General features: G+C 40.1%; 1 protein-coding gene across 8 annotated transcripts in view; it reads right to left on the reverse strand.

The window, feature by feature from the left end:
- RBMS2 (RNA binding motif single stranded interacting protein 2) overlaps positions 1 to 14601 on the reverse strand; it is an 89722-nt gene that overhangs the window by 21950 nt on the left and 53171 nt on the right. For all 8 annotated transcript variants that reach the window (XM_039216803.1, XM_039216800.1, XM_039216802.1 and 5 more), the window contains one exon: positions 4807 to 4973. In XM_039216803.1, coding sequence (XP_039072734.1) covers positions 4807 to 4973 — 167 coding nt within the window. The remainder of the gene's footprint in view (positions 1 to 4806; positions 4974 to 14601) is intronic.

Here is a 14601-nt window from a genome sequence, read left to right on the forward strand (position 1 = left end):
AACACTATGCTGAATAACGGTGGTGAGAGTGGACATCCTTGTTGTATTCCTGATCGTAGGGGGAAACCTCTCAGTTTTTCCCCACTGAGGATGATATTAGCGGTGGGTCTTTCATATACATGGCTTTTCTGAGGTCTGATCCTTCTATCCCTACTTTCTTGAGGGTTTTTATCAAGAAAGGATGCTGTATTTTGTCAAAAGCTTTCTCCACATCTATTGAGAGGACCATGTGGTTCTTACTTTTTCTTTTATTAATGCGATGTATTACACTGATTGATTTGTAGATATTGAACCAGCCCTGCATCCCAAGAATAAATCCCACTTGATCATGGTAAATAATTCTTTTAGTGTACTGTCAGATCCAGTTGGCTAGTATAAACTGCTCTTATTCAAACCCTGGTTCTGACACTTTATAGCTGTCTGTCATCTCAGACAAGTCATTTAACTCCTCTGTGCCTCAGTCTCATCATCTGCAAAGCAGAGACAGGATTGTTGGGAATATGAAATGAGTTCATGGATATAAAGCATTAATGTCTACCACATGATAAATGCTTGAAGGTTCTAAACTGCTATTATTATCATTACTACAGTCAAGGAACATCAACTTTAGTGCAAATGGTTCTCTGTTCTGCTTTACTTTATTCTAAGACTTCTATTTTTCACTGTCAAGATTTTAGCATGTTAGGGAGATAAGTGGGTACAAGACCAGGTGCAACAGCAGTGTTCAGATATTACCCAAAACTTGACGATAAGGTAAAGTGAGGATTGTGTATCTTTTCAATGTCATTCTGGAACATTGTCTAAAACACCTATTTAAAGTATATTTCATTATCTAGGGGGATGTTTCTTTGTTTGACCTACTATATACTACTGATTAGGGTCCAGACATTGTGAAGATACATATTAACTTATACATTTTGTCCAGTAAAATGCAAATAATTTCTGGCCAGTAGAAAAGAGAATCCCAAAGATTGCAGTTTCATATTGTCCTATAAGATATGAACCAGTTTTGTATACAACCTAGCAATCTTTTTTTTAAGTGAGGTTCACACCAAGTGTCAGCCCAACGCAGGGCTTGAACTCACAACCCTGAGATCAAGACCTAAACTGAGATAAAGAGTTGAACGCATAACCAACTGAGTCACCCAGATGCCCCTATAACCTAAGAATCTTATTCCAACATTTCTTCAGTGTCCATAAATACTCAGTCCCTCAAATGCTCTTTGAACCCTTTTTACCATCCTGTTGGTTCCCTTATTAGTAAGTGACATAAATCTTGGACATGTGTTTGCCTATATTCATAGGAGATCAGGTTTTTCAATTTTTTGAAAATTATACTTCGGCAGCAGAGTCATGTGGAGTCCCCCAAACTGAGCAGTGGAATATCCCAGGTCAGGATTATATTGGAAGTGTTCCACTAGAAAGACATCTCTACATCCCATCCTAGGAGGGTGAAAATATTAAAGATACAGAACAGAAATCACTAACAGAATCAGAAGTAAAGGATTTAACTGAAAATAGTTGGCAGGGACTGAATTTGACACCAATACCCCAAACAAGTGTTTTGTTTTTGGTTTTTTTCACTTTCCCTCTCATCCCTAAAGAACATATGATGACTGATACATCTGTTTTGCTCCTGGGCAGGCTCTAAATGATGTTTTTGGTGGGACTTCTGTCACCCAATGGATTAGACAGAAAAAGCCAAGCAATGCCTTGGAGGCTGTGAAAAGAATACATCAAAATGGAGGTGGGGATGAATGTGATGATCCTAGCCCTTTAGGGTTACATAATTAGAATCTTTCCCAAAATTAGGCAGGAGAAGAGATGAAGGAGACCAGCCAGAGGACATACAGGCTGCTATCCCTATCAAAGCCCCAGGGTGGAGCTTGCTGTGGTCTGAGCAGGTTAAGACTCTGACCCAGCTCAGAGTTTGCGCTGCAGCTGACAACAGCTGGTTTGTTGTTGCTTCCTCCTTGGAAGAAGACTCTCCAAAAGGACATGGGTTCCAGCCCCGCACTCCATGCTTCTTCTTCCTGCCCACCAGGGTTTAGGATCCAGGAACATTCATTTCTCCTACAACCCAGAGAGAGATAACTGGGACAAAAACAGGAAGTCCTTCTATGTATGGGAAACACCCTTCCTAGAAAGGTTTAACTCCCAGCTTGCAGCATCCAGCAGGCCTCCAGCCACCTGCTCTTCTCAGTCTTTTTGTCATAACTCATCTATCACCTATTCTGCCTCATTTCTACTTCTCTATAGTCTCCTATTGAGCTCCTCAGTTCCATGCTATATGATGACCCTGACTACTCTCATCCCTTCAGACACAGCCAAAGGGTAAGGAAACCATTGGAAAGGGCAAAATGAAAGCCTAAAAGTATAGTGAAGTGGAACTGAGTTCTGTCTGTCTTGTGAAGTGAGAAGATTTTTGTAACACACTATGTTTAGTGCAAGAAACCCAGCGTGCAGAAATCAAGGAACTAGACTGATATGATAGTCTTTTCCTTCACAAATGAACATTTCTGCCAACTCCCATTCCCCTCAAAAATTACTAGTCCTGGACTAAGTTCCCTCACTCTCATTTAAATACCTTTCCAGCAAGGTAATCTGAGGTAAAACAAAACAGTTTTATATATACACCTAGTCTTTAGAGACTGAATTTGTGCAGCCTGGTGCCAGCAAAAATCCATATGATTTGCACAGACAAAACCTCAGAAGAGTAAGAAATTTATAAAACATCTCTGATGCCACCTACATTTTGGGGGCAGAATGTTCTGCCTTTCCAGGATTTGGAACCACTGGAACTTACACATACTATTGTAGGAATTGGAATTAGTTTAATCACTTCAGAAAATTATTTAGTAGTATGTACAAAAGCTGACTCAACATATATCCTATGGCTCAATAATTTTACTTCCAGGGATAAACCCAACACATATGTACACCAAAACACTTGTACAAGTTCATGGAAGCGCTATTCATATTGATAATAGTCACAAACTGGAAACAATTCAAATGTCCAGCAACAGTAGAATGGGTAAATAAACTATGGTGTATTCCTATGATGGAATTCTATAAAGCAATAAGAATAAACAAAGTTTTGTTATATGCAACAATGTAAATGAATTTCACAAGTAACACTGAACAAAAGAGGCCAGACATAAGAGGGCATATACGGTATATCATTATGTTTATGTGAAGTTCAAACAAACCACACCCATCATTTAGAATACAAACAGTAGAGGGGCACCTGGGTGACTCAGCTGGCTAAGGGTACAACTCTTTTTTTTTTTTTTTTTAATTTTTTATAGTTTATTTATTTTTGAGACAGAGACAGACAGAGCATGAGTGGGGAAGGGGCAGAGAGAGAGAGGGAGACACGGAACCTGAAACCGGCTTCAGGCTCTGAGCTGCCAGCACAGAACCTGATGCGGGGCTTGAACCCATGAACGGCGAGATCATGACCTGAGCTGAAGTTGGACACTTATCCGACTGAGCCACCCCAACTCTTGATTTCAGCTACGGTCATGATCTCACAGCTTCGTGGGATTGAGCTCCACACTGGGCTCTGTGTTGACAGCGTGGAGCCTGCCTGGGATTCTCTCTCTGCCCCTCCCCACTCATATAACCCCCCCACACACACACACACACCCTCTCTCTCTCAAAATAAATTTTAAAAAACTTAAAAAAAAAAACCACCCAGTATGTATCTTTGTTTGGAAGTCGGGGGACAGAAACTAAGAGGTGGGCTTCCAAAGAGTTGGTAATTTTTTGGTTGGTTCCTTTCCCTTTCCTTCTTTCCTTCTTTCTTTTTAAAGTAGGCTCCATGCCCAATGTGGGGCTTGAACTCATGACCCCAAGATCAAGAGTCAGATGCTTTACTGATTGAGCCACCCAGGCACTCCCAATAATGTTCTTTTTCTTGATCTGGTTACAAGGGACTGTTGTAAGGGTATGTTTACCTTACTGAAAGTCACTGCTGTATATACACTTATGAGTTGTGCACTTTCCTGTATGTGTGTCATATGCTGACAAAAAGTTCTTTTTTAATGGTTACACAGTCCAAGGTTCTTATTTCTATTTCTTTCCATCATTCCCTACCCAAACTCAATTTTCCTCTTCCCCGCCCCCAGACTTCTTCCTCTAACCATTCCCCCAAATGTATCATTTAAAACACACATCTTTCTGCCTAATGGAACTGAGCTGGCATCTTTGGACTCTTGCAATTTTTCCAGCATTTTTCCATAATTCTTTCCAGCTAATTCCATGGTAGTTATCTCTACCTCATGACTCAAATCTACTCTAAAGAACTCCAAAGGTCTTTAAAGGTGTAGATGCAGAGTGTCAGCCTCTTTCTCCACTGTCTCCTTTATCTACTAATTTGAGAGCTCCTCTGGTTCACTGGGATTATCTCTATCAGCAGAAATTCTCCTAAATGTACAATTCAATTGGTTAGTTCCACTTTTTTCTATCCCTATTGCCAACTCTCGCTGCCTTCTAATCAATATCTTTAGAGATACTGAGCATTTCTATTTGAGTGTAAGGATGGGAACCTTTCCACAAATATCATCAATTCTGGGTACACAAAGTCACCTATTAGGCTTCAAAGGCCAGCTCTATCCTGGCTTTCCTCAGAGAAATGCTAAGGTTGTTTTATGTATTAGTAAGGTAGAATTTCTTTAAGAGGGGCTGCTAAGAAATCTTGTAACGAATAATACTGCAGTTCAGGACAAGAGTATCTGGTAAGAAACCAGTATTGTCAAAACCTGTACTGTCCCTTGAAGCCTACCCACATGTCCACCAACTTACGACTGGCACAATTTGACAAGGTCCTGGTCAGTAGTGCCTGGTTGCAATCCCCGGATATAGAGGTTGGTTTTGCTCAGCTGGTCATTTCCATTGCTCCCACTGCTGCTGTTATGGGTACTGTTGCTTGGACTAGGTGGTGCCATTTGCTGAGATAATGACACATATGGCTGCAGAGAGACATGAAGAACAGAAGGTCAGAAGATTATACATTTAAATACTGGAGAGTGAGGAAGATCCTGTCTCCTTCCAAAGAATGATTCCAAACTTTAATAGCAATTAACTCAATGGAGAATTAAAAAACAAAAACTAAAGAAATTCCTCTCTGCCATTCTGCCATAGAATAAGAAAATATATAACTGTCTTACCTATCTTTCAGGAATAATGAGAGGCCAAAATAAGCTTGTGAAAGGTTTTTTAAAAAGGTACTTTGTTATAGTAGAATGTTTTTATCATGCAGATACTGAAGAACACAATGTATGCCTCTTTTTTTTTTTTTTTTTTTATTTCTAGGAGAGATGGAGAGAGACAGTGTGAGCAAGGGAGGGTCAGAAAGAGAGGGAGTCACAGACTGAAACAGGCTCCAGGCTCTGAACTGGCAGTCAGCACACAGCCTGACGCGGGGCTCGAACCCACGAACCACGAGATCATGACCTAAGCAAAAGTCGGACGCTTAACCGACTAAGCCACCCAGGCGCCTCCACAATGTATGCCTCTTGACTAACCTATGTAATGAGACAGGACTGATAAAATCTAGATTCCACTTAAAAATGATGAAGAGGAAATAAAAATTTATCAAATCATGAAAGTATAAATAGGTTTAACATAGATTATTAAAAAAAAAACTGTAGAATATGAGAATTGCAAAATACCTGGAGCTTGAACATTACTGTAAACTGAGACAAAATGAAATACTAATGACCATGCAAAAATACTAATTACCAGTAAAAACTGAAATTTGTTACCCTAGTAATAGGAATTTAGTCCTAAGTTACTTATAAATCTTTTAAAATTTAAGTGAATGAACAATAGCTAAGTTATGGTCGAGGAAACCCAAGATTTGGGATGAAGCATCCCTAATCTTTCACTACTGATACCAGGACAGGCTACCAGACTGGGCTACAATATTTTTTTGGTACTTCTGTTAGCCGAAAATACCAGGTTGACTGGAGCATGGATCCATTCCTTCATGAATATTTTAACTCTTTATTTCTAATCAGGTTTTTAGTGTTTACATTTATATTTGGTTCATAATACTCTAAATTTGCATAGTTACCTATAATCTCGCGCATTTTACTACCTCACACTCATATTCCAGTTCTCCCTAGGCTCAAAGCACTTCACAGTATAAATCTATTTGGAATTACTTCATTCTCAAATGCTAGTTTTATCTCCAGGTTCTCCCCCCACCCCTTCTCTCTTTTGGTGGTGATGTTAGGGAGTGGAGCAATAACAGAAGAAAATGAGAAACATGAATAGCAAAGAGAGAAAATCTTCACCCCAAAGAATCTTAATATGCAACGTGCCTCTTACATTTATGTCCCTGACCTTCAGCAAACGTGAAAATTAAAATCTTTGCTTGGGCTAAAATATGCTGAAGCAGGTATTTTCCAATCTTTATCACTATAACCATAAAAATGTGCACCTGCTTGCACATACACAGTTTATCCCTTGGCTCTAAACTGAAGCAAAGATGGGGCGCCTGGGTGGCTTAGTCGGTTAAGTGTCCGACTTTTGCTTAGGTCATGATCTCGCGGTTCATGGGTTTGAGCCCCGTGTCAGGCTCTGTGCTGACTGCCAGCTCAGAGCCTGGAGCCTGCTTTTCTGTATCCCCCTCTCTCTCTGACCCTCCCCTGCTCACGCTGTGTGTCTCTCTCTCCTAGAAATAAAAATTTAAAAAAATTAAAAAAAAAAAAGATAAACTGTAGCAAAAAGGAAGAGACCCAATACCACATTCTGGGGTGCCCCAGACTCATGATCCATTACAGCTCCAACACAACCTTTATACTTCTTATCCCTGTCTCTCTCTCTCTCTCTTTGCAAACACTAACCCTAGGATTAGGGTAATCCTAATGATGTGACAGTGGTAATGATGATCATCCATGTGATGATGGTGACAGTTACATTATATAGTCAACAGGTGCAAGAGGGTGCATGGGACATGTGTGTATTTTTTAGCAACTTTCAGACAAGACAAAACTAGGGCAAATAAACCTAAAAATCATACATTCAGCTCTAAAAATGGCAGTACTCATTTTAAGAATGATATTCGGGGCACCTTGATGGCTCAGTTGATTCGATTGAGCGTTTGACTTCGACTCAGGTCATGATCTTGCAGTTCATGGGTTTGAGCCCCACGTCGGGCTCCATGCTGATAGCTCAGAGCCTGGAATTTGCTTCAGATTCTGTGTCTCCCTCTCTGTCTGCCCCTCCCCCGTTTGTGCTCTCTCTCAAAAATAAACCTTAAAAAAAAAGAAGAATGACACTGAAATCTCCTCTGAATTACTAGATCTGCAATAATAATACTAGTGGGTCAAGGCCCCCACCATTATCATTACTATCATAACTGCACCACCTGATTTAAAGTACAGTCAAGGGGCTCCTGGCTGGTGCAGTCAGTTAAGCATCCAACTTCAGCTCAAGTCATGATCTCGCAGTTTTTGAGTTTGAGCCCTGCGTCAGGCTCTGTGCTAACAGCTCAGACTCTGAAGCCTGTTTAAGGTTCTGTCTTTCTCTCTCCCTGCCCCTCCCCTGCTCATGCACTCTCTCTCTCAAAAATAAACATTAAAAAAAAACAAAAAAAAACTACAGTTAAGAAAACTGTGACCTGTATTCTAATCATGGTTGTTCCTGAGTTCAGAACAAGATCACTGCTGGAGATCATTCAATAATAGATATGTCTTTCCTCATTTCTAAAGAATTACTATTATTTATCCTTAGGCTGAGAAAGCCAAAGGATATTCTATGCCCAGGGTGATGATGATGATAATGATGACACAAACACAACACAAAAAGCAACTCTAGTGGTATGAGACCATATGCCAAGCACTGGCAGAGACCATTTGCCTGAGTTTATCCAGCCTATGTCCCAATATGAGAGAATATTTCTAAGAGAAAGTATCAATGATGTCAGTCCTGTCTAGAAAAGAACGCAAGTGTTACTAAGGCAAGAAATAAACTGAAAAGAAGTTACTGATTTGCTACATAGCTATAACCTTGGTTTTAAAATTAAGGTCTCAGCTATAATTTAAAAATATGACTTAGTCGGGGCGCCTGGGTGGCTTAGTCGGTTAAGCGTCCGACCGACTTTCGCTTAGGTCATGATCTCGCAGTTTGTGGGTTCGAGCCCCGCGTTGGGCTCTGTGCTGACTGCCAGCTCAGAGCCTGGAGCCTATTTCAGAGTCTGTATCTCCCTCTCTCTCTGACCCTCCCCTGCTCACGCTGTCTCTCTCTCTCCTAGAAATAAATAAAAAATTAAAAAATATATATATATGACTTAGTCAACAATAAACTTGCTGTAGGCCAGAAAAATTCCTAGGAAAAAAGATACGGTTTAAAAAACAAACAAACAACTTTTATCTCTTGATATTCCTATGCAGATTCTGAAATTGCTACATAGGTTTGGCTACAAAGAGAAATGGTGTATATATATATTTATTTATTTATTTATTCACCTTGAAAGGTAAGAGAATCCAAGGAAAAAAAAAAAACAAAAAACCAAAGGTTGAGAAAGCTCCTAAAAAAAGATTATCTGGCTTCCCAAAAGAAATGATTTGGAGAGACATAATAACTAATGTAAACTAAAAATCCATGTTTACCTATGTGTATGTGAGGGAAAAAGGTGGTATTTACAAAGGTCCAGAGAACTGAGGTATTCTTATTGGCAAGGGAAGGATAGGGCAGTATTCTCTCTCTTCACTCCTACTAAAATGATTCTGAGGTCACTGGTCCTCTGTCAGGGACTAACTTAGAAAGTGAAGAGCAAGATATTTCTTTCCTTAATCCTGCTATACTATGGTAGATTTCATAAACCAAAGCAGACTATAAATCTTAAAGCTAATTTGCTTTTTATCATTATGTCCTAAAAATTGTCATTTTCCTGTGAGGATCAAATTTAGGGTTATTAAAGAAGCTAAAATGACTGACTTGTTAGTACACCAGGTTCTCTTCAGGAAAGGATAGAAATCTACTACAGTATATATCAGTTAACTTCATCCCTTTGAATGACATGTAGTTTTGTTTTACTCCCAGAAGAAAAAGAAAAATAGGTAGGTTTTTACTTATACCTTGGTTTGTATTCAAGTAGGTGGAACTCCTGAAGTCATTTGGATTAGTGGCCAAACTGTACTATACCCTATAATTCCAATGTGGATGGGAATTCTTTAAACAAATTCCCTCACATTTGGCCTAGAATCTTAGATACCTGAGATTATTGAATATGCCTTCAGAGGGATTTCGTGGGTGACTCAATTAGTTGAGTGACCAATTCCTTGATTTCAGCTTAGGTCATGATACCAGGGTTGTGGGATCAAGCTCCCTGGTGGGCTCCGCACTGAGTGTGCAGCCTGCTTGAGGGTTCTCTCCTGCTGCCCCTCCCCCACTGTGTGCCGCCCATGCATGCTCACAAGCTCTCTCAAAAAATAAATTTTAAAAAATTCTCTCTCCCTCTCCCCCATTCTCTCTCTCTCTCAAAAAAAAAAAAACAAAACAAAAAAAAACCTTCATATTCAAAGGAATATGTAAAGTTACCCAGTAGAAGAGTACTGGTATCAGTCTTCTTAAGGAGATTTAAATCTGGAAGTGAATGGGAAACATTATGGGTTTATAAAGAGAAATAATATCACATATCTCAATTGCATTATCAAAGCTAGTTCAGAGAGGTGGAAGACCACAGGTGGGGAGACTATTTAGACGATATTAGACATGAAGGGAGGTAAGGGAAAAGCCTAGTTAATGGTTGGTGAGGTGGCATTTATAAGGATGTGCAGAGAATACGCGGTGATAATCCCATTAAGAATCTCTAGGGATAGGGGCGCCTGGGTGGCTTAGTCGGTTGAGCGTCCGACTTTCGCTCAGGTCATGATCTCGCGGTTCATGGGTTAGAGCCCCGCGTCGGGCTCTGTGCTGACTGCCAGTTCAGAGCCTGGAGCCTGTTTCAGTCTGTGACTCCCTCTCTCTCTGACCCTCGCCTGCTCACGCTGTCTCTCTCTCTCTCCTAGAAATAAATAAATTAAAAAAAAAAAAAAAAGAATCTCTAGGGATAAATACCTAGAGAAGGACTGTTAGGATGGAGATACAGAAATGTATAACTCCTTCAACTTCACCCAGAGGAAAAAAAAAATCAAACTTCCCTTTCCTATAGCATGAATTTTAGGTTTCCTGTCTTGCTGAGTTATAAGAAACTGAGAGACAAGACAGTGTTTTTCTTTTTGCTTTCAAGAGTCATAATGATAGAGATGATACAATGCCTAATTTCTAATCACTAAGTATTTTTATTTCAACTAGGCTCCATGCCCAACGTGGGGCTTGAACTCATGACCTGAGATCAAGACTAGCCTGCTGTACCAACTGAGCCAGTCAGCTGTCCCCATCACTAAGTTTTCATCAGAACTTTAAGAGAATGATCCAACCAGATAAGACACTTGTTAACTAAATTATAATGTAAGTAAAACATTGTCTTTATTCTGAAAATTTGATTCTGATCAAGCATTCATTTAGCGTTTCAGAAAATTAGAAAATTCTATACTCATTCATTTGCCATCAAGTCATCCTCATCCTGGGCCCTTAACATTATTACTGTCAACGCAGGAGAAAACCTCACCCCAGCTAGCGAAGTTCCCAGCACACAGTATACAGGCATGGACATTAGCTAAAAGGAGTAAAACAAACTTAGGGGATTTGCTAATTGTGTTATCATTTTTTAAATGTTTATTTATTTATTTATTTTTGAGAGAGAGAGAGAGAGCAAGCACAAGCAGAGGAGGGGCAGAGAGAGAGAGAGAGGAAAACATAGAACATGAAGCAGGCTCCGGGCTCTGAGCTATCAGCACAGAGCTTGAAGTGGGGCTCAAACTCACAAACCATGAGAGATCATACCTGAGCTACAGTCAGACATTTAACCAACTGAGCCACCCAGGCCCCCCTAATTGTGTAACATTTTAATAAACCCCCTAAAGAATCTCAAAGATATACAATACACTGGCCTGACATCAAAATTCCTATTGCAACATGAATATAGATGATCTATATAAGACATGTTCCTGGAGCCAGTAATCTCTAGGACATACAATATAGCTGAACATTTTTTTAAGTTTATTTATTTATTTTGAGAAAGAATAAGTGTGAATGGGGGAGAGGCAGAGAGAGAGAATCCCAAACAGGCTCTGCACTGCCAGGGCAGAGCCTGATGCAGGGCTCAAACCCACAAACCGTGAGATCAGGATGTAAGCCAAAATCAAGTCAGACGCTTAACTGACTGAGCCATCCAGGCACCCCTATATCTGAACACTTTTATCTAAAATACATTATTTCCTTGGTTCCATCATAGTGTCTTCTAATAAGATAAAGTTGACTTCCCCTGAGAAATAACAGATCTTCTGATAATCACTCATGAGACCCTCTGCACTATTTGAGTCATTCAATAAGTATCTGAATACCAACTATGTGCAGGCCCTACGTGATACATCTTACAAATGCATAAGAGTATGAGTGAAATATATCATAATAAATTTATTTTTTTTTTAAATATTTTTTAATGTTTTATTTATTTCTAGGAGAGAGAGAGAGAGAGACAGCGTGAGCAGGGGAGGGTCAGAGAGAGAGGGAGTCACAGACTGAAACAGGCTCCAGGCTCTGAGCTGGCAGTCAGCACAGAGCCCGACGCGGGGCTCGAACCCACGAACCGCGAGATCATGACCCAAGCGAAAGTCGGACGCTTAACCGACTAAGCCACCCAGGCGCCCCAATCATAATAAATTTAAACACACACCCATAAGGAGCCATTAAGGAATTCACAAATCAGAGCCTACAATCTAGATAACTAGCAGAATGAAATACATGTGCTAACAGGGATCCAAGCAAAACTGTACAAGAGTATGAAATAAAAAAGTTGGTTCCTGAGAGAAAAGTTTCTCAAAAGAGATGGTTGTATCTTTAATTTGTTTTTAATGTTTATTTATTTAGTTTTGAGAAAAAGAGTACATGCATGAACTGGGGAGGGACAGACGGAGAGGGAGACACAGAATCGCAAACAGCCTCCAGGCTGTCAGCACAGAGCCTGCCACAGGGCTTCAATCCACGAACCATGAGATCATGACCTCAATTTAAAAAAATAGCCAGACGTTCAACCAACTGAGCCACCCAGGTATGCCAAAAAAGATGGCTGTACCTTGAAGGATGTGTAGGATATTAAATTTTTAATGAGGAGTCTTAGGGAAATGCAAACCATTATCATAACGAGATACCACTTTATACCCACTAGGATGGCTATAATATAAACATTATGGCTTTAATCAAAAGTAACTTTGATGCTTAATCAAAAGGAACTTTGATGCTATAATCAAAAATAACAAGTACTGGTGAGAATGTAAAGAATTTGGAATGCTTCTACACTGCTGATGGGAACATAAAATGACACAGCTGCTTTGAAAACCAGTTTGACAGTTCCTAAAACTGTTAAACACAGAGTTATCATATGACCCAGCAATTTCACTCCTAGGTATGTACCCAAGAGAACTGAAAACATTATGTCCACACAAAACCTACACACAAATTTCACACATTATTTATAAAAGCTAAAAGTGGAAACAACAAAAATATCTATCAACTGATGAATGGATAAATAAAATGTAGTATATCCATACATAAAACTATTATTCAGCTATAAGGAGGAATGAAATACAGATATATGGATGAACCTTGAAAACATGCAAACTGAATAGTCACAAAGGACCACATATTTTATGACTCCATTTATATGAAATGTCTAGAACAGGCAAGTCTACTCTAGATTGGTAGATTAGTGATTACCTATGACTGTGAGAGGTGAGTAATGAGAGAATGTGGGGGAGGGCTGGTGGCTAAGTTGGTGGGGTTCCTTTTTGGGGGTAATGAAAATGTCCTAAAATTGATTATGGTAATGGATGCAAACTCTGTGAAAACACTAAAAGCCACTGAACCGTACACTGTAAATGGGTGATTTGTATGGTATGTGACTTATGCATCAATAAAGCTGTTACAAAAATTTGATGGGGACAGGTGGAAAGAGGAGCACATAACGACCACTAAAAACAACTTGAGATGTTCTGCAGCCACAGTTAGCATGGACTAGCACGGTATTCACCCTACGTTGGTATCACCATACTTCATTTCCAGATTTAAAAAAAGTCATAATAGTCATATATTTTATTGAAATTCAAGCGGAAATAGATTAACCATTAATCATATCAGAGCAAGAAAGTGTATTTCTGGGGTGCCCAGCTGGTGGAAGAACATGTGACTCCTGACCTCAGGGTCATGAGTTTGAGCCCCATGTTGGGTGTAGACATTTAAAAAAAAAAAAAAGCAGCAGCAGCAGTAGCTTTGGGGAGCCTGGGTAGCTCAGTTTGGTTGAGCATCCAATTCTTGATTTTGACTCAGGTCATGAGCCCAAGGTTGTGGGATCGAGCCCCATGTTGGGCTCTCTGCTGAGCATGGAGTCTACTTAAGATTCTCTTTCCTCTGACCCCCTCCACTCAATGCTCCTAATTAATTAATTAATTAAGCTTTATGGAAAAAAAAGAAAAGAAAAATGGCATCACTAGAAAATGCAGACCCTGAGCCAGAGAACACATACCTTATATCTGTCCACCATAGCTGATTTTATTATTTTTAAGTATGTACTTTTTAAAATGTCTGTTTATTTTTGAGAGACAGAGTATGAGGAAGGAGGGGCAAAGAGACAGGCAGAAACAGAATCCAAAGCAGGCTCCAGCCTCTGAGCTGTCAGCACAGAAGGGATACAGGGCTCGAACTCATGAACCTTGAGATAATGACCTGACCCAAAGTCTGACGCTTAACAACTGAGCCACCTAGATGCCCCACCATGGCTGATTTTAAAAGCTGACTCAACACTTTCTACTATTTCCTCTTAACTAAACCTGACATCATCTCTAGCTCCTCATCTCCTCCTCCTTTCATGGCTCTTACCAATAGAACAGCAATCTGTTTCCCACATCCCTTGAATACCAAGAGGGGAGCAGTAAGGTACACCAACCATATGGCCTCCAGCGAGTTACTTACGTTAAAAAAATTTTTTTTTAATGTTTTATTTATTTCTAGGAGAGAGAGAGAGAGAGACAGCGTGAGCAGGGGAGGGTCAGAGAGAGAGGAGTGACAGACTCTGAAACAGGCTCCAGGCTCTGAGCTGGCAGTCAGCCCGACGCGGGGCTCGAACCACGAACCGCGAGATCATGACCTAAGCGAAAGTCGGATGCTTAACCGACTAAGTCACCCAGGCGCCCCAACGAGTTACTTATGTTTATACCAGGTGGTATTCAAACTGGCTCTCAAACATACAATGGATATGCAAAAGCCCTAAGCCAAAATGACTACAGAATCCTCAGTTAAGCATATAACCACAGAATATTACCCAGGAATCTATTTGCCTTTCTAGATCCACTCGCCATTCTTGCTCACCTTGCTTTGTGTACCAGGAAGCTAACCATGTGGGAGTGCATGCACAGGCTCCCTTGCCCTCTGGCTTCGAGCTGTGTTTGAGTAACCAGATGTATACTAGCAGAAAATAAAAGGGCAGGAGGA

Source organism: Hyaena hyaena, unplaced genomic scaffold (assembly GCF_003009895.1).
Source record: "Hyaena hyaena isolate Hyena2069 unplaced genomic scaffold, ASM300989v1 scaffold_655, whole genome shotgun sequence".
Classification (NCBI taxonomy): Eukaryota; Metazoa; Chordata; class Mammalia; order Carnivora; family Hyaenidae; genus Hyaena; species Hyaena hyaena.